The sequence below is a fragment of the Schistocerca americana genome, chromosome 6 (assembly GCF_021461395.2).
Source record: "Schistocerca americana isolate TAMUIC-IGC-003095 chromosome 6, iqSchAmer2.1, whole genome shotgun sequence".
NCBI lineage: Eukaryota > Metazoa > Arthropoda > Insecta > Orthoptera > Acrididae > Schistocerca > Schistocerca americana.
The window spans coordinates 603,574,704-603,600,233 of NC_060124.1; the positions used below are offsets into that span (position 1 = coordinate 603,574,704).

At 37.7% G+C, this 25,530-nt stretch overlaps 1 protein-coding gene across 1 annotated transcript in view; it reads right to left on the reverse strand.

The window, feature by feature from the left end:
• Positions 1–25,530, reverse strand: part of LOC124619387 (Down syndrome cell adhesion molecule-like protein Dscam2) — an 853,562-nt gene that overhangs the window by 168,457 nt on the left and 659,575 nt on the right. Inside the window, exons 13-16 of the mRNA XM_047145731.1 lie at positions 15,564–15,851; positions 11,872–11,991; positions 1,994–2,167; positions 581–731 (exon numbers count right to left, since the gene is read on the reverse strand). Of these exons, the coding sequence (XP_047001687.1) occupies positions 581–731; positions 1,994–2,167; positions 11,872–11,991; positions 15,564–15,851 (733 nt within the window). The remainder of the gene's footprint in view (positions 1–580; positions 732–1,993; positions 2,168–11,871; positions 11,992–15,563; positions 15,852–25,530) is intronic.

The window sequence follows — 25,530 nt, forward strand, 5'->3', positions numbered from 1 at the left end:
GCTTTCAGTTTTATGAGTGTCCTGCAGTCCAGCAACATATGTAGTTAAATTACACATTGCCATATCACACGCTACAATTCTGAGCCCTCTAGCGGCACAGGCAGGAAAGTTGACCAAGTAACATGCATGACATGTAATATACTGACAAGGGAATAAAAAATTCGGAGGCATTAGTTTTCAGCACACCTTCATAGCTTCGTGTTTGACTCCTGTTGCATGTTAACACTGGGAACTACAACAGTGTTCCATTTGTTGTTGACTTTTGCATCTTTTTAATCACTTCAACTGAAATCCTGATAGTTTTAAGCATTTCTAAAAATTACTTTACTTTGCCTTTGCCTTTGTCTTTGTGCGGTTCTTACAGTCAAATGAAGATTAATGTTCGGATACAGAGTAACCAATTAACCCTGTATACATGATCAATATCCAGTAATGTTGCATGTTTTACATAACACTACAAGCTTTGACAAGCCCATGTGGATCTGTAAAGTATTCTTAATCAGTTTCTGGAGTATGCAAAAGTTAGTTAGTGTATCAATAACTACGACCATAAAGATGTTTTGTTTTTTGTTTTTTGTACCTGTTATTGTCACTCTTGGGATCAAGGCGTTTGTTATTCATATTCCACAAGATACCAATTGGTTTTTCACCTCTAGCTTCACATTGCAGGACAGCTGGTTCCCCACGACGTGATGTCTGGTTACGCAATTTGATCTCGAAATGAGGGGGAGCTGTAAAATAGTTTTTATTAATATTAGAACCAAGAGCTAAGTTACCAATGAGTAAAGAGCTCTGAGACAGGATTCTAGGGAAGGCAGAGGGCTGTGAAGGCCAGAACTAATTTAGAGGGACAAGAGGGAAAAAAATGTGGATCTGAGTTTATTGTGCAAAGAGAATAAATCAATTCTGAGTAACCAGGGCTTTCCTATACAGTTATTAATCAGTTCAGAGTAGATGTTCCTTCCACAGAAATGTAAGTCTTTACAGCAGGCTGTTCCAGCTTGGATGTCAATCTGCATACTGCCATGCACCCATTGTTGGGTAAGCTGCTGATGAGTGAGCAGTCAGGTAGCTCTGTACTGAAGCCTGCACAATTGTAAGCCTTTGCTGAGCACCTGCTGGGCTCCAGAGTCAGCAGATGGCTCATGCACATAGATGAGAGGCATGAATGCATTTTAGTAGGACCATCTGGTAAGTAGCCTATATTACAAGTGCCTGTACTTATGGGTGAGCTGACAGTTGATTGCGGGTAACAGTGACTCATGGAGCAGGACTGAAACAGCCTGATTTAAAGTATATGAATTTGTTCTAATGCAGAGTCTGCTAATAAATATGGGATCAACTAACAGGCTACCTGATGACTTTCATCTCGTGTTTTCCAGATGACAGTTCTTTAAAGATCCTTCAAATGTTTTGCCAGCATGACTAGTTGGCACTGTCAAAGATTCGCCCTCTATTGTTGGTGACTGCCAGCAACAGAGAACAAATCTTTGAGAATGCCAGCACCTCCTGCTGGCAAAAGTCAGAAAATTATTACAGAAATGTCAGCCAAAGAGCCTGAGATTAAAGCCACCAGACAATATGCCAACAAGTGGCCACAAAAGCATCAACAATTTTGAACTAGCAGAGTGCCACTATTTCAAATAATTACAAATGAAAAAACCCATATACAGATTTCTCAGGAGATGATAGCTTGAGACAGCCTTAAAGGCACCACACTCAGCTACTGGCTATGCATTTATGTTAAGCGAAATACTATCATGGAGCTGTAACTCAGAAGTTGTGCTATAACATCCAACTCTTTGTTTCTGTGTGTATTTGAGACTTGGTATTCCTTCTTAGCACTTTAATCAATGTCTAAAACAACATTAATTTGTCAAGAGCTTAATTATTGTTTTTATAAACCACACTGTTGGAAAAATTCATAATATTGCACACTAAATATTATAATAATAAACATTATACTTTATATTACTTAAATCTTTTTTCCTACCTTGCACACTGATTAAAATAACAGCAGACAATCCTGACCCAATGCCATTTACAGCTTCACATAAATAATAGCCTTCATTAGTTTTTTGTATGTTATTTATTGACAGTGTCCCATCCTCCACTCTTATATTGGGGTTGTTGGGCTTAAGATCATTATAATCTCCAGGTGTGTCACCTGAAAAAGATTGAAAATAACACTTCACATGCAAAATATTCAGATTTCAGTCAGTACTAATTTAAAAATTTGCAATGTATTTCAGATCTGCTTTGTTTTCAAAGACAGACATATTTTTGAATTTTTTATAGACTGGTAAAGAGTTACAAAGTATTTCATTTCCACTACATCTAAAACACTGTAATATAATCAAATAAATATGTATTACCATAGCTTTTTGTTCACTCTTCTTCACTATAAGCAATAAGTGCATAAATCAAGATTAAATTCTGTGCTCACTGACAGCTCACAAATAACAGGATAGAGCTGACAGAATTATATAGCAGTAACTGTCTGACTGTAAAGCATTAGAAAAACATTATAACTGGGAGATGACAAAAGGGTTAGAAGGAAAAATAATAACGATGTGAAAGTAAATGAATATCATAATCCAGCAAAGAAGCAGAAGAAAAATGTAAAGCATCTAATACTTCTGGATCAGATATATTAACGAGAATGTTAAACCAGTGTTGGTATATTTAGATGAGGGGGTCACATAGACAAAATTACAATGCATTTTTTGAATTCATCTGCTGTGGCATGCCTATCATGGGGAAACAGTGGTCAAACGCCTGCCAGCCGCACAATTCAAACACTATCCACTCCACTCAGGTCATGACAGGGTCAAAAACTCAGCAAGTAGACCATCAGAGTGTGGCGCCAGCAGCCACACCAAAGTCTCTATTGTCACGCACAGCTAGCATTGACGTGCATTGACCAAGACTATGTTCTGCTTCTGTGACCCAGCCAAGCAGCCAATCAGAAAGATGTAGCATTTGACACATTGAGAACTGAAGCTTGCACAAGGGCAACAGAAGGCAGTGACTTCACCAGCCTGGAATTAATGGAGCTCACTAGAGCTGCCGTCAACATTGCTGTCAAGTCCCTTGTCCACCACCGTTCTTCAATAAAGACACCATAGCCTCAGGGACCGAACTCTGCCAGTGTGAAGGATCTGGACTGTCATTGTTTTGATGATTGTAGTGAGGAACACAAACTTTTTTTGCTATTCATACTCAGCATGGCCCTAGTGTTCACGATGAGTGTGCTCGATGGTGGCTTGTCAGAACTTTAACTTTTGTTCTATGAGTTATATTGGCCAGGAGGGACTTGATTATTTGTTTTCCATTTATTAACATTCTGTAAAACTGTGTTGTTTACTACAGTGTTCAAGAATAATTCTTCTTGCAACAGTAAATTTTCTGAAGAAGTATTTAATTTATATGGTGTTAATTGATTAGTTTTGGAAGACACTCCCAGAAGCATTTTTCTGTGTTGTTGTTAACATACAGTACTAAGGCTGAAAGCTCAGAAGTGTGTGCATTCAATGTAAAGGTGACACTAAATATTTTTCCAGTTTAGAGTTCGTGTATCAGTTATGTCGGACATAATAATAGTGACGAGTTAAAAACTGTATTTTACGCGTGCTGTTGCAGAAAGTGAACTGGCGATTTCTCTATCTCCATGGCAGCTCCACCAGAGACCTTGGACCTCAGAAACCCAGTTATTGTCCTACTCCAGCAAATACAGCAAACCAACAGGAGGCCCATGGCATGGGTGGAGGCCATCACCTAACCCACGCTGCTAGTGTCAGTCAAACACACACAGACAGCCTCAGCGGTGCAAAATATCTGTCAACTGCCACTGTTCTTCTCACCCTTCCGCTGGTAGGTGTAACCATGAGACTGCTACATCACCCAACTGGAACAACACTTCTGCATCTATGAGGTGACATGCAGTGTTGCGCTTTCCTCCTGGCTCTTGGAGGCTCCTTAGTATTCCGGTTAGTGAAACTATTATAACCTGAAGCAGAGTCTCAAGACCTCCCGTGTGATACGATCAAGTCTAGCCTCTCAGATTATTCTGATTCACAGGTCCACACCCCAGCCGCATGGCTGAATCATACTATGAGTAGACTGCTCAGTACAGGGACTCTTAAGACACTGTGAATTCAGGAGTATTAGTGGGTAGCATTATTAGTCTTACGCTTCCTCCCTAGTCAGAGACATGGTTTTAGTGCAACCTCCTGACAAAAACTGTGACACGATCTCCTCAACCTCAAAGATCCATAACTTGATGCTTTTCTCACAGCTATATGAAAAGTCACTCCTCTCTTCAGTGGCTCTGCATGATCCTGCCCTAGTGTTCACATCTGAGCCAGACAATCCCACCAGTAGGCACCAATGGCCACTCTACAAGTAGGATGGGGTCCCCTCAACAGGCTGCTAATATTGGACCTACCACTGTGCACTATGTTTCATACAACACCCATGCCGCCAATGTCATTTTGACCTTTGAGATGTACATCTTGCGGCAAAATAGGACATAAAGTGGAGGTCTGCATCTCCTCCTCACATGTGAATGTGCGTTATGCTCAAGCGGAACAATCTGTGCAGGCCCTGGACCAGACAGAGTTCGAAAATGCCAACGTAGCATGCATCACATCTTCGGCCAAGCGCATGAAACTGGGGCTTCAAATTATCACAGTGACAGTGTCCTTACAAACTGAAACTGATTCATCCATCAATAATTGTTTGGAACATGTACAAAAAAGTGGAGGCACCATTCTTCAACCACTTTCCACACCTTTTAAGAGTTTCAGTAATGATATAAGTTCGCTGATAGTTTCTTCCATGGAAATACATGTTAAAGGACAAAACAGATGTGACTCACATCCTGTTTGTCACTACCATGGACACCTGTAACTTGCTGGGTACGGTTCTCTTAACGCGCTTGGTTTAGAGATACACTACACTGCGCTGACAGTGAAGTCAGTGGATAGACCACTGCAGGTGCAACATTTCATTCAATGGTTCCCTATGATTTTTTCACCGAATAAGATGGGGATAAACAACTCTGAGACATGCATTACCATGTTACTGCAAACCAATCACAAGTTTTGTAAAGCTCGTAATGTTCCATTTGCTCTGTAGAACAGGCTCCACACTGAACTTCAATGCCTGCAAGAGGAGAGGGTTCTGCCCCCAGCACCCAACAGTAGATCGGCATCCTCCATCGTCTTATGGTATGATCCGTGTCTGTGGTGACTTTGAAGTCACCATTGAAGCCCAAGCAGTCCCAATGCATATCAAACCTCCGAAGTTGAAGGTGGGGTATGACTCATCTTTATGGGTAGAATGTTTGTCAAGGTTGACTTAAAGGTTGCCTACCTGCAGCTCCCGCTCTAAGAACTTATTAGTGACCAGTAAACTGTTTGAACTTTTCTGATATAACTGACTGCTTTTCAGCATGTCCAGTGTACCACCTATGGTCCAAATATACTTAGAGCAGTTAATCAGGCAAGTTCCTGGTAAGGCTAACTGTAGGGATGATACTTTGGTGCCAGGAAAAACAGGAGGACATCACTCATAATTTAGAAGTATTGTTCATTATTTTTCAGAAAGTGAATTTATACTGCAATTTCGATGAGTGTGAATTCTTTGTAAATCAAGTGGAGTATTTGGGACAAAGAGTCAGTGTTTCAGGTATCCACTTCACCCCATCTTACGTGAGGCAGTCCAAAAGCTGCATACCCCCAAGGACATCTCTCAAATGAAGTTGGTCCCGGATCAAACCAATGACAACTGCCACTTCATCCTTCGGTGGCACTCAACAGTGGAGCCATTACATCAGCTCTTATAAAGAAACATACCATGGAAATGGATGGACCAATGCTTACAGTGGCTTCCATAGTATGAAGCAGGCCATTCTCAAACATACTTGCCTAAGAGAACATGATACAGCAGCGTCAATGGTCCTCACAGGTGAAGCATCTGATTATGGGGTGGGGGCAGTGCTGTTGCACATTGTAAATGGGGTGGAACACCCTATTGCTTTGTTTTTTACACAATGAATGACACATAGATAAATTACAGCCAGGTCGAGAAGGACGCCCTTGCCGTAACATGTGCCATAAAGAAATTCCATGATTTTTTCTACACCCATCAGTTCACACTTTTCACAAAACACAAGCCACTCCTTCTGCCCCCATGCCCTTTGGCAAATCTTCCCACTTAGAGTGCTTGACACTTACAACATTGGGCCCTCTTTTTATCAAGTTACTCATACAACATCCTGTTTCATTTGACAATGCACCATACTAATGCGGATCTTCTCTCCTGTCCACCTGTAGGGTAGGACCCTGTCTTCAACAAAGATCCCGAGGTCTGCTGCCACCTGCATGTTACAATGGCGGAAGCCATAAACTATCTTCCTCTTGATGCAAACAACATGAAGCACCAAACAGCACAGCACCATGGCAAGATCTTCAGATGTGCCCAATCTTGGTAGTCAGCCAAGAGAAAGCAACTACAGAACCCATAACTTCAGTAATTCTTGAGAACATTTCTCTGGAAAACAGCAGTTTTTTTAAAATGAACAAAAAAGTAAAACCTTTATTTTTTTGGTTAGCAGTTTCTGTCAGTTACTGACCATCTGCAGAACTCATAGAGCAGTTGACATTCATGGAGTTTGTAATGACTGCTCCAGTCACTGCCACTGCCTCCCAGCATGGTTGGTGGTTGATTCGGGGGTAGGAACCAAACAGCGAGGCCATAGGTCCCATCAGATTAGGGAAGGATGCGGAAGGAAGTCGGTCATGCCCTTTCAAAGGAACCATCTCAGCATTTGCCTGAAGTGATTTAGGGAAATCACGAAAAGCCTAAATCAGGATGGTTGGACATGGGTTTGAACCATTGTCCTCCTGAATGCAAGTCCCGTGCGCTAACCACTGCGCCACCTTGCTCGGTCCCAATGTCATATGAGGTCTTAAGATGCTCAGTAACTGATTGAAACCAGTGACCACAAAAATTAAGGTTTCTTGACTGTTTATGCTCTTTCAAAGGGCCAGAATTCTGGCCTTCTGCAATCACCACAATGACCTCTCTGCACTACAGTGTATCGTACTGCTCCAAAGGGAAAACGGGCGAACACATGTTGATTCAATAGAGGGCCCTGGAACTCCTCCACCAGGGACGCTGAGGTGGGGAGGGGTCTCACAAACACTGGCGAGAAACGGACACAGCATTACAAACTTGCTTTCCACTTGTATCACTTGCCAACTGAAGAAAGTGGCCCCTGCACATAGATATTTCTTGTCGCCATCACCAACCCCTTGGTCAAGAATTCACCTGGATTCTGCTGGCCTCTTCCTGGAGACTTTTTGGCTCATTGTGGTAGATGCAGACTCTGGATACTCAATTATCTCAGGATGCCTCCTGCCACTTCCACTGCTACCATCCAGACCTTAGCCAAGATCATTTCCTTAGAGGGTCTCCCAGAAACTATAGTAACAAATAATCGTCCCCAGTTTACTTCCACAGAGTTCCAGGAATTCTGTAAAGTTAACAGAATCACATTAGTCTGTACAGCCCCATTCCCCCCAGCTTCAAATGCCCTGGCAAAACGTGTTTTAAGAACTTTCATAGCTCAAATATCTAAACTCTGCTAGCATCGCTCAGTCTCTGATGCCCTCTCCCTTTTTCTATTCTCTTACAGGGGACACCTTCATTGGTGGGAGGAGGGAGGTCATTTGCCATGAGACTTGAATGATGCCCGTTATGTTCCCAACGATCCATTATCAACCCAACACTTCCATCACATCAGTCCTCCCACATTTGTCGCCACAGGTATGTCCCAAAAGACCCTGTCTGTGCAAATCTATATACCAGGGTTAGGCTACGATACGGCCAAGCCACTGTACAGTGCCTCCTGGGAAGGACCAAGGTAGAAATCTCGTGTACTGATGTGTCTAGACACAAGCAACATCTTAACCAACTTCACCTATGGCAGGGAACGTCACAATTGGCAGAAAATCTGACACCAGTGTTTGTTCCAGAAACCCTTGCACCAGAACTGTCTCTGTTTACGCAGTGCAGTCGACAGTCCGGCGTTGTTCTTCCCTGGCGACTGGACTCTGCCAGCTTAGCGCATCTGGACTAGTCATTGTTCTCTATTTAATTTTTATGCATATTCCTAGTTTTCCTCTTGTTTCCCATTATTTTAATAACTTAGTTTTGTGTAAACATGTAACATCAATTTTGTTGCTCAAGATCAATCCACCTTTTGTTTCCTTTCTTATAAACAAGTTTTTCATTTGAATCCATTTGCTCTGTTGTGGGGTAATTCCGCAAAAATTCACATCAATAGATTCCAATTAACTTTGTTTTTTTATAATTTTAATGCTGTATGTATGTTTGCAGGTATTCAGTTGAAATCAGATAGTATATTATCAACTAAAGACATAAAGTCTGTAAATGAGTCTGCACCCTCATTATTGCAGTTTATTTGTAAAGGTCCACCTTGACCGCAAAAATTGCACACACAACTGTGAAATGTACAATTTTTGTGATCAAGACAGACCATTATAAATAACGATAATATTATTACCCTAGGGAAGCACTTGTTTTCATAATCTCTGTGATACCAAATTTAGGAAAATCCTCTTCAGCCAAGATTGCTGGTATTTATATTTTATTTTACAATGACCACTTCAACAGAACCTTGCTGTCCTCATTGAATCTTTGGAAAATTATTATTGACATTTGTATGTGCCAGCAAAACAACGAGAACCCTTGTATGCATGTTAATAAGAATTTTTTAAAGATCTGATGATGACAGCAATATTCTGTCGAAACCGTCACTGTGAAATAAAATAAAAATACCAGCAATATTTGCTGCAGAAGATTTTTCTGTTCATTGATGACAGGGTGCTGTATATGAGCATGTGTAGGCTATACATCAGTTTTACACTTCTCTACTCCTCTACATCAAACTTAATGAAATCCAAGACTGTTAAAATTTTCAGCTGTGTATCAGTCAATTTATATCTATTTGGGTTTCCTGTCAAATCAATGCCAGTACCATTATTTTTACTTGGCTTATTTTTCAGCATATTTTTAAACATTGTGGGTTCTAATTTTCTAATTTTTCTTTTGTTAACAACTTGTGTTTCCCTACGTTGTAACATCATCTGCAATGAATGACTTCAGACCATTGCTAATTCATGTTCAAGATACTTTATTCTGGCTTGTAAATGAAGAATTGTTGCTCAGCTGAAATGAAGTACAGTGCATGCAGTTTCTGACAAGTAACTCTCATCTGGTATCTTCATAATAACAATAATCTCCATGCTTACTGACAGTGAAAAGTTGAAAGCTGGTTTACTTTGCTTACAATTTTTTAACTTTTTCATCTCCTAATATGTCACGGTTAGCAAAGCCTATACATTCACAGATAATATATTGAACTATCTTCAGTGTCAGTTTCTGAACAATGTGAAGGCCACTGTTCATGTATCTTGAAATTTTAACTCCGCCATATCTGTACAAATGCCCCCTCATGCAAAAGGTATTGTAAAAACTACTCAATGAACACTCAACAGAAAAACGTGTTACACCACTGTATAGAAATGTTAGTAAAATTCTCCACAGTCTATAGAGATACACTTTCAGTAGAACTGAAAAATGAGAGTCGTAAACCCCAGATATTCAAATATATGTAGAAAGGCTTCCTTATGAGACATTCCTTTTATTCTGTACTGATTCACCAATTTTTGCTAATTCTTCTCCACCAAATTCCTAATAAACCTCTCTGTATGATTCCCACATCGGAAAACGTTTCTGCTAATTGTTTTCAAGTTGTTGGCTTTCTATTGTAGCCAATATTAAAACAGCATAAATACACTGTCCTTTGCATACTTAACAGTGTTGTTGTTGTTGTTGTGGTCTTCAGTCCTGAGACTGGCCTGATGCAGCTCTCCATGCTACTCTATCCTGTGCAAGCCTTTTCATCCCCCAGTACCTACTGCAACCTACATCCTTCTGAATCTGTTTAGTGTATTCATCTCTTGGTCTCCCTCTACGATTTTTCCCCTCCACACTGCCCTCCAATACTAAATTGGTGATCCCTCGATGTCTCAGAACATGTCCTACCAACCGATCCCTTCTTCTAGTCAAGTTGAGCCACAAGCTCCTCTTCTCCCCAATTCTACTCAATACCTCCTCATTAGTTATGTGACACAGCCATCTAATCTTCAGCATTCTTCTGTAGTACCACATTTCGAAACCTTCTATTCTCTTCCTGTCTAAACTATTTATCGTCCACGTTTCACTTCCATACATGGCTACACTCCATACAAATACTTTCAGAAACGACTTCTGACATTTAAACCTATACTCGATGTTAACAATTTTTTCTTCTTCAGAAACACTTTCCTTGCCATTGCAATTCTACATTTTATATCCTCTCTACTTTGACCAACATCAGTTATTTTGCTCCCCAAACAGCAAAACTCCTTTACTACTTTAAGTGTCATCACCCCACTTAATTAGACTACATTCCATTATCGTCGTTTTGCTTTTGTTGATGTTCATCTTATACCCTCCTTTCAAGACACAGTCCATTCCGTTCAACTGCTCTTCCAAGTCCTTTGCTGTCTCTGACAGAATTACAATGTCATCGGCAAACCTCAAAGTTTTTATTTCTTCTTAACAGTAATTAGTGAGTATTTCCTGGAATTTATGGAAATTCTTCAGACAATTCCATTTGTTTTAAATTTAGTGAGTACATCCATCTCTTTTGAACACATGCACTCTGTTTTCTCAAAGGAACTCCTTGGGATTTTATCATCATTTGCAAATAGTTTGAAAATATCATGCCAGTATATGACAGGTAAGGAATTATGGCACTAGGAGTTTTATAAATAATCCTCACTGTGCTTTTGGAGCTAGTTTCTGTCCAAACATGTTTTTACCTCAAACAAAGAGTGCCACAGATCGTAAAATGTTTTGAAGTTTATGAAAATTTTAATCATGAAATTCTGTCATGAGACCATAACCCTAACCATAATACTGTTTTTATTGCCAAATTCTTTCTCTATGCCTACATATTATGAGATGCATTCAACTAATATTACCTCCAATTTTTTTCCTCACAAACTAAGCACATGAAAACTATAAAATTGTGTTACTTCTCGACATAATCTTCCTGCAGCTGTATACATTTTTCATAATGTGAATGTCTTTAGCAGTCTGGTTTGACACTGGAAAATCCCATCCATGTGTCATCCCTTGTCACAATCAAAGAAAAGAAAGTCTAATTCACGCTATCATCACACCTCAACACTGCCTGGCAACAATCCACATGCACAGCCTTGAGGCTGTCCATCAGTATTCATGGCACTTGTACCTGGAGGACACTCCCCACCATTCAAGAATCACAAAAAATCCTCACTCTCACTGTTGCAACTACAGTTCTGTGTGACATCAGTGCTGTCATCTGTCAAGCATTCACAACGAGTGCACACATTTAAAAGCAAACAACATGTTTTATATCTGTTCCATAAGCAGTGTGTGTGTGTGTGTGTGTGTGTGTGTGTGTGTGTGTGTGTGTGTGTGTGTGTTTTGTGTGTGTGGATTGATGAATGAAATGTCCTTATTTCCCTTTTAAAGGTCCATACCTGTTCTATTCCTGCTGCAGTTTCATTAAAGGGACTGAAGCTCCCAAAAGAATTGAAGGCTTACTGTATGTTCTTAATTATCTGTCAGCATAAGACATTCTTCAGTTTATCTGCAGAGTGTGCTCTTTGATTTAAAATAATAATAATAATAATAATATCCCTCATATATCCAATCAATTTCTCAGGTAACTACAGTAACAATACTCACCAGCAGCTTTCTTCCATGTCACTTGAGGCTTTGGAAAACCATCAGCTTTGCATTCAACTTTTGCATCACTTCCTTGAGCAAATGCTTTGTCTGTTGGTTCCAAAATCCATCTTGGTGGCACTATCAGAACACAACCAATTATATATTACTTTATGCCAATAGTGGACACTGTCAAGAAGTATTACACAAGCTGTTATGTTGCTTTAATACAGAACTGTTAATAATGGCCGAACATGGAAGTGACAAACAGGAAAAATCAAAATAATGCACTGGTAAATGGAAATGATTGACTGAACACCCACAAAAAAATACAAAATACATTCTTGATTCAATTTGTATATAGATACAGTAATAATGTTTGCAGTACAATTCTACACAGAGTAGTGTGTTTGCGCATGTGTGTGAGGGGGGGGTAAGGAGAAGTCGATAGAAGGGGCTCTGTGTTTTGCTTTATCTGTTCTGTATGATGAACTGCAGACTTTCTTCACATGTTTACATTCTATTCTGCATTTTTTATCAGAACATTCAATGCTTACAGTGCAATTTTTTTTAAAATTTCTACCAGGATATTTATTTAATTCATCTTGGGTTCAATTCTTTTTCATCTCACTCACATTACTTTGTGCCAATACTTAGCTGTTGCATAGTTACATTCCCTTTCTATTTTATATTTATTTACATTTATTGCTGTTGAACATTCCAGTTCTATTTAGAGTTTTTTTGTTGGTCACATACAATAGTGAGAACTTCCATTGCAATTTTTTGATATTTCTTGTTTGTCACTCAGTTTGTTATCAAATTAAAAGTTATCAAATTTTTTCTGCAACAATTTAACGAAAAACAGAGACACGTTTTGCAACTACAGCAAGTGTAATACTAATATACTGTTCACTACTGTAATCTCTCTTTTTTTCAATATTTTATTTGTTTATTTTTCAATTTTGGTATAAATACTGTCTCAAGCAGCATTTAATGAAAAATTTTATAGAAAAAGTGAATATTACTTGAAATTAAAGTTTGAAAATATAATTCTTTGATAACTTTTTTCAGATTTTAAAATACTTCTCAACACTTGAAAAAAAAGCTTGAGACTTCTTTTAAACATTTGCATTTTACAAAAGAACAACTACTATATATGTAAAATTATGAAAGATGCCAGCAGATTCTCATTTGTTTTGAAGGGCCCATATCACAAAATTTTAATATAACTTCACAGAAAATTTGATTTATTGTTATAGATATAAACTACAGCAGTTAACAACTAGGAAAAAATCATTTCTGATTGAATTATATTAATGTGAGAGAACAAAAAGTGGTGAATTTGTTACGTAAGTTATGAAACTTTGTTGGGTACCACAGATGTCTCAAGCCTTTGACTGCCAACAAAAATCAGTCAACATAAATGCTTACAGCAATTACCAGTTTACTGTGACAGTAAATTATAATTGTTTCTTCATGAGTAAATTTCAGCTATAATGAAAATCTGCTGTCATTGAAAATCAAATTCACACATAAAATAAAAGCTAAAAATGTTTTCATGGTCAATAACAAAGTGCCAGGAATTTATGTTTGCCAATGAATGATTTGCTACATCTTCATATCCTACAACCATTTTACTTTTGTTGAACATTTGTATTATCACTGCACATTGGGATGAGGTATTCATCCCACATTTATCATTTTTAATTTTAATTACATCAAAGAAAATAACCAATTTTTGAAAATATAATATAACTGGATATGTAAAAAAATCTACTCATCACGCAGCAGCAGAACACATAATATACAGGTTTAGGATATTTGCAAGCTTTTGGAGCCAGTGGCTCCTTCTTTTGAAAGAAGCATTGAAAGAGAAGGAAGAGGGTTTAAGAAAAAGGATTGGTGAGTTTTAGGAAATGGGAAGACGTTGGAAAAGTCACGTGGAACCCTGGGTCAAGGAAGGCTTAATGGACAGGATGAGTAGGAAAGATTGATTGTTGGGGACTGCACCAGATGAGATATCTCCCCTGACCCAGTGTTCTGGATGACTTTTCAAAACTCCCCATCTGCTAAACCTTGCCAGTCCCTTTTCTTCACCCCTCTTCTTTCCCCTTCAACCCTTCTGCTAGAAGAAGAAGCCACTGGCTCCGAAAGCTTGCAAATTTCCTTAACTCTCATATGTGTCAGTACATTTCTTATCTATCCAGTTAATTTCATTTGAAACAATGAAGTTAGGTTTTACAAGTCTCAAAACTATTATCTATGTGAAAAAGTTTGCTGACATCTGTCCAATACAATTCCCATTTGGGGTTTTCACACAACAATATTATCAAACATATATAATTTAATACAGTAACAAAGTTAAAAATCCTGAAGTAATTTGAAGGGTCTGATGTATTTGAACGTACAACAAAATTCAAGTAGCTCCAATGTACCTTATGACCAAAAACATTTTTAGCTTCACAAGTAAATTACAATCATCTACAAACATGCAAATGCAACTGCATGCAGGAATTTATGGTAGTAAACAAACAAAAGCTAAAGCACAACTGCAAAATAATAAGTTTAATAGAGAAACATGCATTAGTAATTCCACAAACTCTTAAATACAATGTTAGTAACCAGTGTGTTTTCCTTTTGTTATGTTAGATCAAACACATATTTGAAAGCCTTGTTCAAAGAAAATTAATATTTTTTTTCAGACAGTTAAAACAACAAGGGCCTCCTGTATTATGTCTTGATTTTTATAGAGCCTTCATTTTAATAGGGATAACAACATGAGAGGGAATATTTCTTTTCCAAAATTAGGGGAAATTAACAGAAGGCAGGATATTCCCTTTCCATTGCAACAATTTTATTCAGGAACCACATACTCCTCATAGTGAGTTAGTTCGGCTCCTTGATTCAAAATATATTAAGTTAACAGAGAGATACTTAAGGTCCAAAGATGTAAAATTCATACAACAAAATGCTACATCACTTTTGAATAACACTACTACGTTTTCAGATATTATCTACCTTTCTCCTACTGCAGGGAGCAGTGTGGATTTAAGAGTATGTGGCACAATTTAAACAAAAGATAATTTTAGACAGAGAGGAGAAATAGTCAATGAGGTGCGTGGAATAGGAATGCCTTGTCCTCCCACTAACCGCAAGAACTGCTCAAGGACTTAACTTGTCCTACAAAATAAAAAAAAAGAGAAATAGGAAGGAATATAGGAGTGGATAAGGACAAAACCCTGAATCAATCTTCAGGAAAGCTGGCAATGTGGCCTATGTCAACACCAGTTCCAAGAAATGAAGAAATGTCCTGAGCAGCAAACTAGCTATCCTTAACTTTTCTGACCAATATGCTAATGAAGAATATGCACCAGAGTTCCAAAAACTGCATTATCTTTCAGTTGTGGACCTGCTGTTCGTATTCTGCATGTGCTACATTTTTAATTGCAATAAGAGTAAATGATAGTTGTTTCACAGTTCCAAATAATCTCTCATATTATTTGGGAATGTCTTCCACATAACAAAATAATTTAACTTTCATGTCAATGTTATTAGACTGAAATATAATTCTGCTAACAATATTTTGCTCAGAATTTCTCAATGCTATTTTTTGCAACTAACTTTTTCTCGAGGAAATCTGCATAGTGCCCATGTACATATTAAAAGGTAAACACATTAAAGTTCATAAACTGTTTCTCGCAAATATTATTTACCCTTGACAATTAGCTGAGCCTTTTGTTTTGTCTGACCACCAGCATTTGTGGCAGTACACGTATAATTTCCTGCATGTCTGAATGTGACACTTTGAATAATAAGCAGACTTGTCTGCCGACCGACATTTACTGTGGTTGTTCCCATTGTAGGAGTTACTGCTTCATTGTCCAAGAACCATTGAAAATTCATTGGGAGATCACCCTTTGATGCAATGCATGATAACTGTACATATTCGCCTTCACTGCTGTATTCAGATGATAATGTTATGGGGAGTAGAACCGGTATCTCTACAGACAAAAATAAAACAAAAATCTGAAAGAATGAGATCCTTAATTTTTAATTTCATTGAAGAAAATGAAAACAAGATGCCATATTTCTGTATTCACTGTACAATACTGTCAGAAACAACTCAAAGGTACAAAAGGTCAAAATAAAAGACAAAACATGATCCACAACAGGTATTATTTCCTTCAAATGTCACTCCTGTTGGAAACACACCCTATAAGTCTTTTAATGTTCTCTTCACATTTGCAATAAAAGAAATGAAGATATGTTGCAAAGAGTAAGAAAAACAAAGAAACCGTTCTCCACAGAGGCATTTTAAAAAAGATGAGACTCTTATTTAAATAGTACACATCCATCAGAAGCGTTTTAATACAGCTGCAGTTCTGTGAAAATGTGTATTACAACTTACTTCACTCATCTCTAAGTTTTCCCATATGATGACATCTATAAAACACCATGAGAGAAGGAATGAATGAATAATGGCAGATGACAATTAATTTCATTGCTTTCTTCTCCACTACACACATAAAATTTCAAAACAAATGACAGACAATGCAGCAGCACTCAATTTCTACTTTTACTTGTTTCATATAGCACTACTATTTGTTTTCCCTTTGGAACAGGACGAGGGAGGGGAAGGGCATAGGTTCTTCGCAAAGCAACTAATCTGATGAGAACTCAACACCTAATCAACCCACATTGCTGAAATTATTATTGTAAGTATGATTAGAAGAGTGTTCACAAAAGATGTGGCATGAGATGACTTCCCAGTGAATTATAATTAATGTCTTTATAAATGGATTTTAATGTGGGAACTGTAAATTACCTCATGTGAGGTAAGATGTTATTTTTTCTGCTGTAAGGAAATCGATTAGCCTGGTAGCAGCATCGAAAAACTATTTTTTGCACTCTTCTATGAGAACTAGCTCACTAATTATGTCTTCTGCAAACCAGATGTACTACAGATTTACAAGAGGAAAGACAATGGTAGTCACTTCCAAAATGTTCAACTTTTTACTAACGCAATAAAGCATGTAGAGTAAGTTACAAGATATCACTTGTGTGGAGTGTGTAAGGAGGACATGTACATGCTTCTATCAGCTTAATAATTATGGAATGTGAAGCATCTCATACCATTAATATCGAGACTTGTTGTATAATTGACAGTTCCAGCTGTATTACGAACAGTACATGTGTAATTTCCACGGTGTCCAGAACTTGCTGGATCTATAAGTAAAGAACTAGCCCTTCTCCCAATCTTAGTGGTGCTGATCCCCATCTGTGAGGATAAGTGTGTTCCTTTGAAGCTCCAGCTGATGTCAAGAGGACTGTCACCCTCAGATACAAGGCATGTAACTTGTGCAGCTTGTCCAGCAAAAATTGGGGCATCAAAATGGAAGGGGACAATCCGAGGCATAACTGGAAACCATATCAAAACAAAGAGGGAGCTAAAAAAAATTCAAATTACTTATTCCAAACTGCTTGCACAGAAGTGTAAAATAACTGAGAAAACTCAAAATCAAAATTCCACAGTAAACTGCTGCATAAATTAAACACATACAAAGCATGTAAAATGTACCAACTGGATTGCCTCACTTAACCTCCACTAACCATAGGATATGATAGAAACACTGGAAATGAACCTTTCACAGAGTTGCGCAAACAATACTGTGTACACAATTCTTTACATTCTGTTCGTATCGATGGAACTGATAATCCTGGGTACAGCTGCTGCCATATCTTCTCTAACAGAGACTGAAAAGACGGCACATTTTTATTTATGCAGTATATAGCAGCAAATAATTGAATTAATGAACCCAAATAAGCCACACATTAAATGGTAAAACAACAATATACTACATACTTCAATCTTGTGGATACATGGAAAAGCTGAGATTATTTCCGACATCAGATATTTCTTGTGGACTATATACACGTCAAGAATAAAATTCTCTTTCTCTTTCACTCTCCTTTAAACATAGTGAGTGGTAGAAGGAATGGAAGGAAGGTGAAAATAGCCCTGCACACAAAAGTCTTGTTCAGTATTATGTTAAGTCATCTTCACACATGCCTCTACCTAAACATTTAAATGACACATACTGCCCTATTTCAGCATACCATGAATATCGAGACTAGCTGTGTAGTTCACAGTTCCTGCTGGGTTTCTGACTGTGCAAGTGTAATTTCCCCGGTGACCGGAACTTGCAGGGTCTATCAGTAACATGCTGGCTTTTCTCCCAGCTTTCATGGTTGAAATACCCATTTGTGAAGACAAGTGGGTCCCTTGGAAACTCCACATTATGTCAAGGGGAAAATCTCCCTCTGAGACAAGACAAGTTACTTGTGCTGCCTGTCCAGCAAAAATGGGCGAGTCGAAATGAAAGGGTACAATCCGAGGTACAACTGCAAATTACACATGAAAAAAACATAAATATTTCCCTTTATGACATATGAATGAATGATGTATTAATCCACTAAAGAAAAAATAATTTGTTGTTATGAAGATATGTGGGAAGTAAAGAAATGGAAGCACAAGAGACTTCTAGGCAATAAACTATCAAAGTTATACTTCTACATTAGAAACGAAGAATCTAATTTCAGACATATGAAGAAAACTGAAAATACGCAGTCATCATTAATTTTATATACAATATGTTGTGTATAATGAATTCATATCATTTTTGTATGTTTCTTTTCATTTCTTGGCTCATTTTCATTTTAAATATTTGCCCAATACACAAATTATTTTACATTTCAGCACCACATCACAGATGGGTTCCACTTCTCTATCAACAGCTACTGTAGTGCACTCCTCTACACAGGCAAAATGCCTTCGAAAAAAATTATGGATTGAAATTGAGCAATGCCATATCCTTACCAAAGCAAAAGGTAAAAATTAGGAACTGAATGAATGCAGACTGAATTAAGCTTTCTCCTGGTGCTGCAAATACAATCATATCAGAAAGAAAAAGTGGAGAGAAAAAAAAATTGATACAGAACATGAATTGAATGGCATATATGCAAAAGAAACTTAATTACCCCTGAATACACACTCCCCTGCATGCTGAACAAACCATTGACAACCAGCTGAGCAGTATAATTGTCAGATCCAGCGAAGTTGTGCCCTTTGCAAGTGTAAAAACCAGCATGGTATGCTGATATTGGTTCTATTGTTAGAACACTGGCACGGTGCCCAACATTGACCACAGAGAGGTCAAAACTTGGAGAGAGAGTTTTCCCATTGAACTGCCAAGAAATATTGAGAGGAAGATCTCCATCCACTGAGCATTGTACAGTGGCATGCTGACCACTATTGGCATGAGCAGGGCCATCTCCAAAAGTGAATGGAGCAACTTTTGGATGAACTGTAGTAACAAATAAAGATTATAGTCATACAGGATCCATACTTTCAAATATGTGAGATGCAACCACTGAACATGAGAAGTAATTATCAGAGAGAGTAAAAGAATAATTTGTTTTAAATAGTGAATCTCAGCTATAATTGTACAGCAATTTGGTAAACACAGTACTGTGACAAAACACACATTTTTTCCTATTTTCTTACAATATCTGCTTCACAAAAAATGCATAATGGCAAATGCTGACATCATAACTATAAAACAGACCCTACATCATCAAATAATGTGACACATCTGTTTTAACTAAATACACGATTCATATACTGATTCCGAAGCTGATACACTCAGGTTTATATTTAAATATTTCAAGATACCACAGAGAGTCTTTAACAGGTATTTTTGCAAAGAAATTTGCAGCAATTTCAAAGTTCAGCACCCATACTCATGTATATTTTGTACAAATGAGAATGTATCAAGTTTACAGTTCATCATTAAGTTTCCCCTTCACTATTACTCAAGTTTTTCCTTATTGGACTTGACTGACTTTTTCAGAATAGCCAAATTTTTGGAGGAACAACATTTACCAACAACAGACACAAATTTATGTTTTACTTTAACAATAAAGCAATTTCAGGCATGTATTTGCACTATAAAACACTGAAGACAAAACGATGTTTGACATTAATGATCAATATTGTGTGCTCAAAGTTGTCAGGCTACATACTGCCCCATAAATCCACCTAGTAATAGACAATTTGTTCCAGAAAGACCAAGAAGAAAATCTATTACTGTAAGTAAGTGATGTTACACGATAAAGCTTGCTTCAAGGTGAGATTATACCTCAAATTGTGTTCTAGTAAACAAACAATAAACCTCAGGATTCATTAAATATTAAGATGTCCAACATTCTTGATACAGTATAATTGTTAAGTTTCTCTGGTACACTGTCTTTGAAATACAGACTGCAGTTTTAGTGCCTTCTGGACCGGAATATAAATAATAGCACACAAGCATCTTATGTTTATGAATAACGTCCTTCCTTCAATCTAGTGGTAGATGTCAAGCCTAAGTTATTTTATAAACTTCATTCATTGACTTCTATTCATGAACAAAAAGGTAGAAATGAAATGTAAAGTGGGGGGGCCGAATTATTGGAGAGATCTATACACTGAACATTCAGGCACAACCAAGAATTTTTGCATCCAGTACTAGCTCCTTGGCGGACTTAAGAGAAAAAATGAAGAACACTTAAGATACACTAGATAAATCTCTGTGAAAATTACCTACAGCCTGAGTACTGAAGAAAAATGGAACAGAACAAAGTGAGAATGGTTATCTAGTTAAAAAGCTTATAGTGAAGAATATAGTTAATTTACATCACCTCTAAAAGTGAACCTCAGAGGAAACATAAACATATGAGCATAGTATGAAAAATAATTAGTTAGTTGCATTCGGGAAAGATAATTTTGATTTACTTTTTTAAAACAGAGTTGAATCGTTCAACAACTTGAACTCTCTCACATATAGACTGAGAACAAAACAAATTTTAAGTGAGTTTCTTAAAGATTGTTGGTCAACACATCTGATAAAAATGTTCTACACCACATTCCCCTGACTGGCCACTACAACACAACAGCACATCTCCTAAAGATGCTCACAGTGTCATCAATTACTTAGCTGCATAGAACAATGACTGTATGTCACACTATCAATGCAGTGAGACATTCCACTGTTATTTTATTCAAATCATAACTATATGCCAAATAATTTGAATCATCACAGAGAAAACATCTGCATCTACGGTATACCTATGCTCTGGAAGGCACCTTAGAGAGTGCAACACAGGATCATTCTGGTACCACAATCTTCCCCCCCCCCCCCCCCCCCCCTCCTCCATGCATGAATGACAAACTGTCAGTATATCTCCATATTAGCTGTAGTTTCTCTGATTTCCTCACTGTAGTCATTTAACTAGACAAGCATAAGAGAGGAAATAATATGGTGCCCAACACTTCCCATCTCTCTCAGAATTTTAATAGTAAACCTCTCTATGGCCCACAGTGGCTCTCTTCTACAGTCTGCCACTGGAGTTTGTTGAGCATCTCTGTGAAGCTTTCACACCAACAATATGATGATGTAATGGAATAGGCTGATCTTAATTGGATCTTCACTACCTCTGCCACTATTCCAACCTGGTGAGAGTCCCACATTGATGAGTAATATTCAAGAATTGATTGAACAAATATTTTGGAGGCTACTTCTTCTGTGGCTTAATTACACTCTCTTCTGGTTCATCCAGTGAATCTCAGCCTGGCATTTGCTTTTCCTGTAATTTTTTTATGTGGTCATTCCACTTTATGTCATTCCACATGGTTAATCCTAAGCATTTTATGGCCATTACTGTTTCAATGATTTGTCATCTATAATGAAATCAAACAGTATTCAATTTCTTCACATATTTATATGTAGTACATTACATTATGTACATTCATAGACTACTGCCACTCCCAGCACCAATTATTGATCTCTGTACTTCTCCTGCAATTCGCTACAGTCTTCCAGCATTGCTAATTTGTTACTAACCGACGCATCACCTGTGAGCAGCCTCGTGGAGCTTTTGTCGCTATCAAATACATCATTTGTAAATACTGCAAACAGTAATGGCCCTATCACACTTCCTTGGGATACTCCTGAAATTACCTTTACATCGACTGATTTTGTTCTGTTAAGACTGAGATGTTGAGTACTATCTTCAAAGAAGAGCTGAAACCAGCCACAAATCTGCTTTGATATTCAGTAATCTTGCATTTTGTTCACTAAACAGATCTGTATTAAATGCCTTCCTGACATCTCACAGACAATGAGCAAGCTGAGTTCATAAGGCTGCATAAAGATAGTTGTCTATTATGTTGGAAACACTGTTCCAATATCTCTGCTACAACTGACATACACTTTGAGTCAAGTGCATATAGCTTGAAAAAGAATATTTCAAAAAAGATCACTTTCTCTCACATGCCTCCTTCATACTGCACAATCCACTGTATGATGCCTGGCGCAGGTATCATGTTCCACTTACATACCCTACTCCGTCAAAATGATACCTACTATCACCACCTTCACATCATTTGCCACCTGGTGTCAACTGGTGGATGAAGAATTCCTATAGGCTTTTCCATGCACAGCTGTTTTCACCTATACTCATCCATGTCATTCTCTTGTCTTGGGATACAGTAAAGATCTTTCTTCATCAATTTACAAGCCCTGCAACTGACTACGTGCCATATCCATCTTCTTTCTATTGTCACTGCAGTTGTAATTGCATTATCTACAGAAGTTTGTTTCCTGTGCCTTTCATTTGTTTCCTCATACAGTCATTCTCAACAATCATATCTCCATTGCTTGATGAGCAATTCTCAGTTTTTGAATGGTTTTTGCAGTATAACCTACTTAGTATACCAGAAACAACCCAGGTTATTTTCACTCTTCTGTTTATTTCTTTAGCTGTCCAACCAATGATTATCTTCAGCTGCCTTAAACATTCAAGCTCCAACTATTTTTATGAGTCCACTGTAAATCTGTGGTATTATCTGGTAATGGAAAGCCCTTGTTACAATATAAATAGTGGAAGGAGTAAAAACACTAACCCACAGACTAGTAGAAGGCACATAAACAAGAGTGAGGACGTCTTTAGCTTTTGGACAAATCCTTCTTCTGAGCTACTGAGTACACACACCCACACCCACACACACAGACAGACACACTTTTTTTTAAAAGCTGTGGTAGAAGCAAACAGCACAATCTCACCATCAAAAATGAAGCCAGTTCACATATTCCTTCTTAATTTGCAGATCTGAAACATTTCCCTAGAATGTCTGGGAATAGGTTTGCTGTCAAAGATCAAGTCTAATGAAAGCTTTATCACTGACGTATATACATTTTTTGGTGTACTGACACAGTTTAAATAAATGACTTTTTTCCTAAGGCTTTTAGCATCCCATGTAAGCTTCCCATTCCACAATACCCACTTCCCAAACTATACTGTTACTTGTTACTTTGCCCGAATAAATTCAAATCATTTTTCTTGTGTGTTTGATGATAATTTTAGTGAATATCTTGTACAATGCAAAGAGAAGGCTGACAGGTCTATATTTTTTATGTCTTGTTTGCCTTCTTTCTGGTTTTGGTTTAGTTTTCCTAATACTCTTCTTGTTTCCAATTGTTTCTCACACCAAATTTCCATTGTATGTTCTCACAAGCTTGTGAAGCATATCCAACCAGCTGATTTTATCATGTTCCTTATTATCTCTCTATTTATTCTGTTTTACCTAGCTTTATCAGTTGTCTTGTTATATTTTATTTTATTATGTTTCTTCATACCTGCCATTATTTTTTCTGTTATCCTTTTCAAACCATTGTTGCTTTTCTTTATGTACTCAAATTCCTCATTTTCTAAAGAGTTAAACTTGTTGCTTCATTTAACATAGTATATCCCTTTATTCTGAAATGTCGTACCCCACAATTATGATGAGACTGCTTCTTTCTACTTTTGTAACATTATGGGCAGTTTCTTGATTGTTTAGTAAAATAATGCCCATTTCATTTTTAGTTTCACCTGTTTGCAGATGAGACCATTTTCTATTTGGTTTCTTCTGGTAGGAAGGGTTAAGAACAAACATACTCATGTCAGTGAATCCTGCTAATGCACTGCCTCTATTATTTCTCATACTATACAAAATTGAGTATTTTTTTATTTATTTAAAACAACTAGTCTTGCTATTCTGTCTGAGGTTCCTGTAATATTCATAATATTGTTTCCAATTTTCTTGTGTACAATAAAGCATACACCTGAACTTCCTATGCGCTCTGCTCCCCTTTAGTAAAACATATGACATGGTTTTAATTCTGCTTGATCATTTTAACTACCCCAAAAAGTCCCATCTGATCTTACTTAAGTCCTCTTTCTACTCCACTAGCTCATCTTCTGCAAATTAGTGCACCTAAATAAAAAGTAATAGAAGAATTCATGAGTCCAATATCTGTGTCACTGTGTGTTTAGTCAAACTCTGAATAGCAAAGCAGATGCACAAGTAACTGGGAGTTGTTCCACAGCACATTACACAAAATGGTAGTTATGATGGCAATAGCCCCATAGAAATGTTATGATTTAATACCTGTGAACCATCAAAAGGACAACCTCAATAAACCACAGATCAGTACACATTAGCTGAGAAACAAAAAAGAAAATACAGTCATGAGAGAACACACACAATCAAATGGAAGCAAAATTACAGTAAGTGCTCAGATGAAATATCATTCTAGGGTCACTAGTAGCACCTGTTGCATGCACACGAATATTGTTCATGTATCAGCCTGTTGCATGCACACGAATATTGTTCATGTATCAGCCTTACTGCGTATCTCTCCAAAGCAAGGAACCTCTTTTGAAAGAATACTGTTAGTTGCAAACAGGTTGTTACTTCTACTAATTGGACAGTGTGCACTTTTAATAGCATACTGCAAACAACTCCAGCCATCGAGAGCAGCCTCAGGTGTTAGACAATTAGCACAAAAAGCTATTCAGATGAACCATGAAAATGAGCCTAGACACCTCTTGTTTTGATGTTGAGATCCAGAAAGAATGTTTGGACCTTTCATAGATTCACACGAATATGACTAACGTTTATCATTTAGAGGTCAATTCAGATGTATCTTGGCAGTCACTTTTAACCACAACTTGCCTTGTAGGAGCATTTGAAACAGGGAACAAACAAGACTACAGAGATGTTATGTTTATGTGATGATCTCACAGATGAGGAAAATATTGCATGGCAGAAGATTAATGAATTTTACATTACTGATTGTCATTTAAAGGTAGTGTGAAAATTATTCAAATTGCAGATAATGGACTTCATTGTTCTCTGATTTCTCTTATTTGAACATACACTGCCTGGCAAAAAAAGTGAAACATGCACAAGGGGAGAAGAAAATGAGGTGAAACTTCAGAGATTGGGAAGGCATGTGAAGTTATTGCAATGATTACAAAATTGAGCCAAATTTGCAAAGTACCTGGCAGTATGAGCCCACTTATCACTACGATGCCTGCACTGATTTGGTTCTAAAGGGCGTCACAGAGCCACTGTCTCCTCTCCCGAGTCTAGCCGGTCCACGACTGCCGTAACCGGTCCTCTATAGCCTGTATACTGGCACCGGTCCTGAGTCAGTGCCCAAGCTGGTACCAAGTATGTTCTTTAGCGAACAGATCTGGGGATCTTCCTGGTTACTGGAGTAACTCGACGTCACACAGACAGTTCATAGAAATACT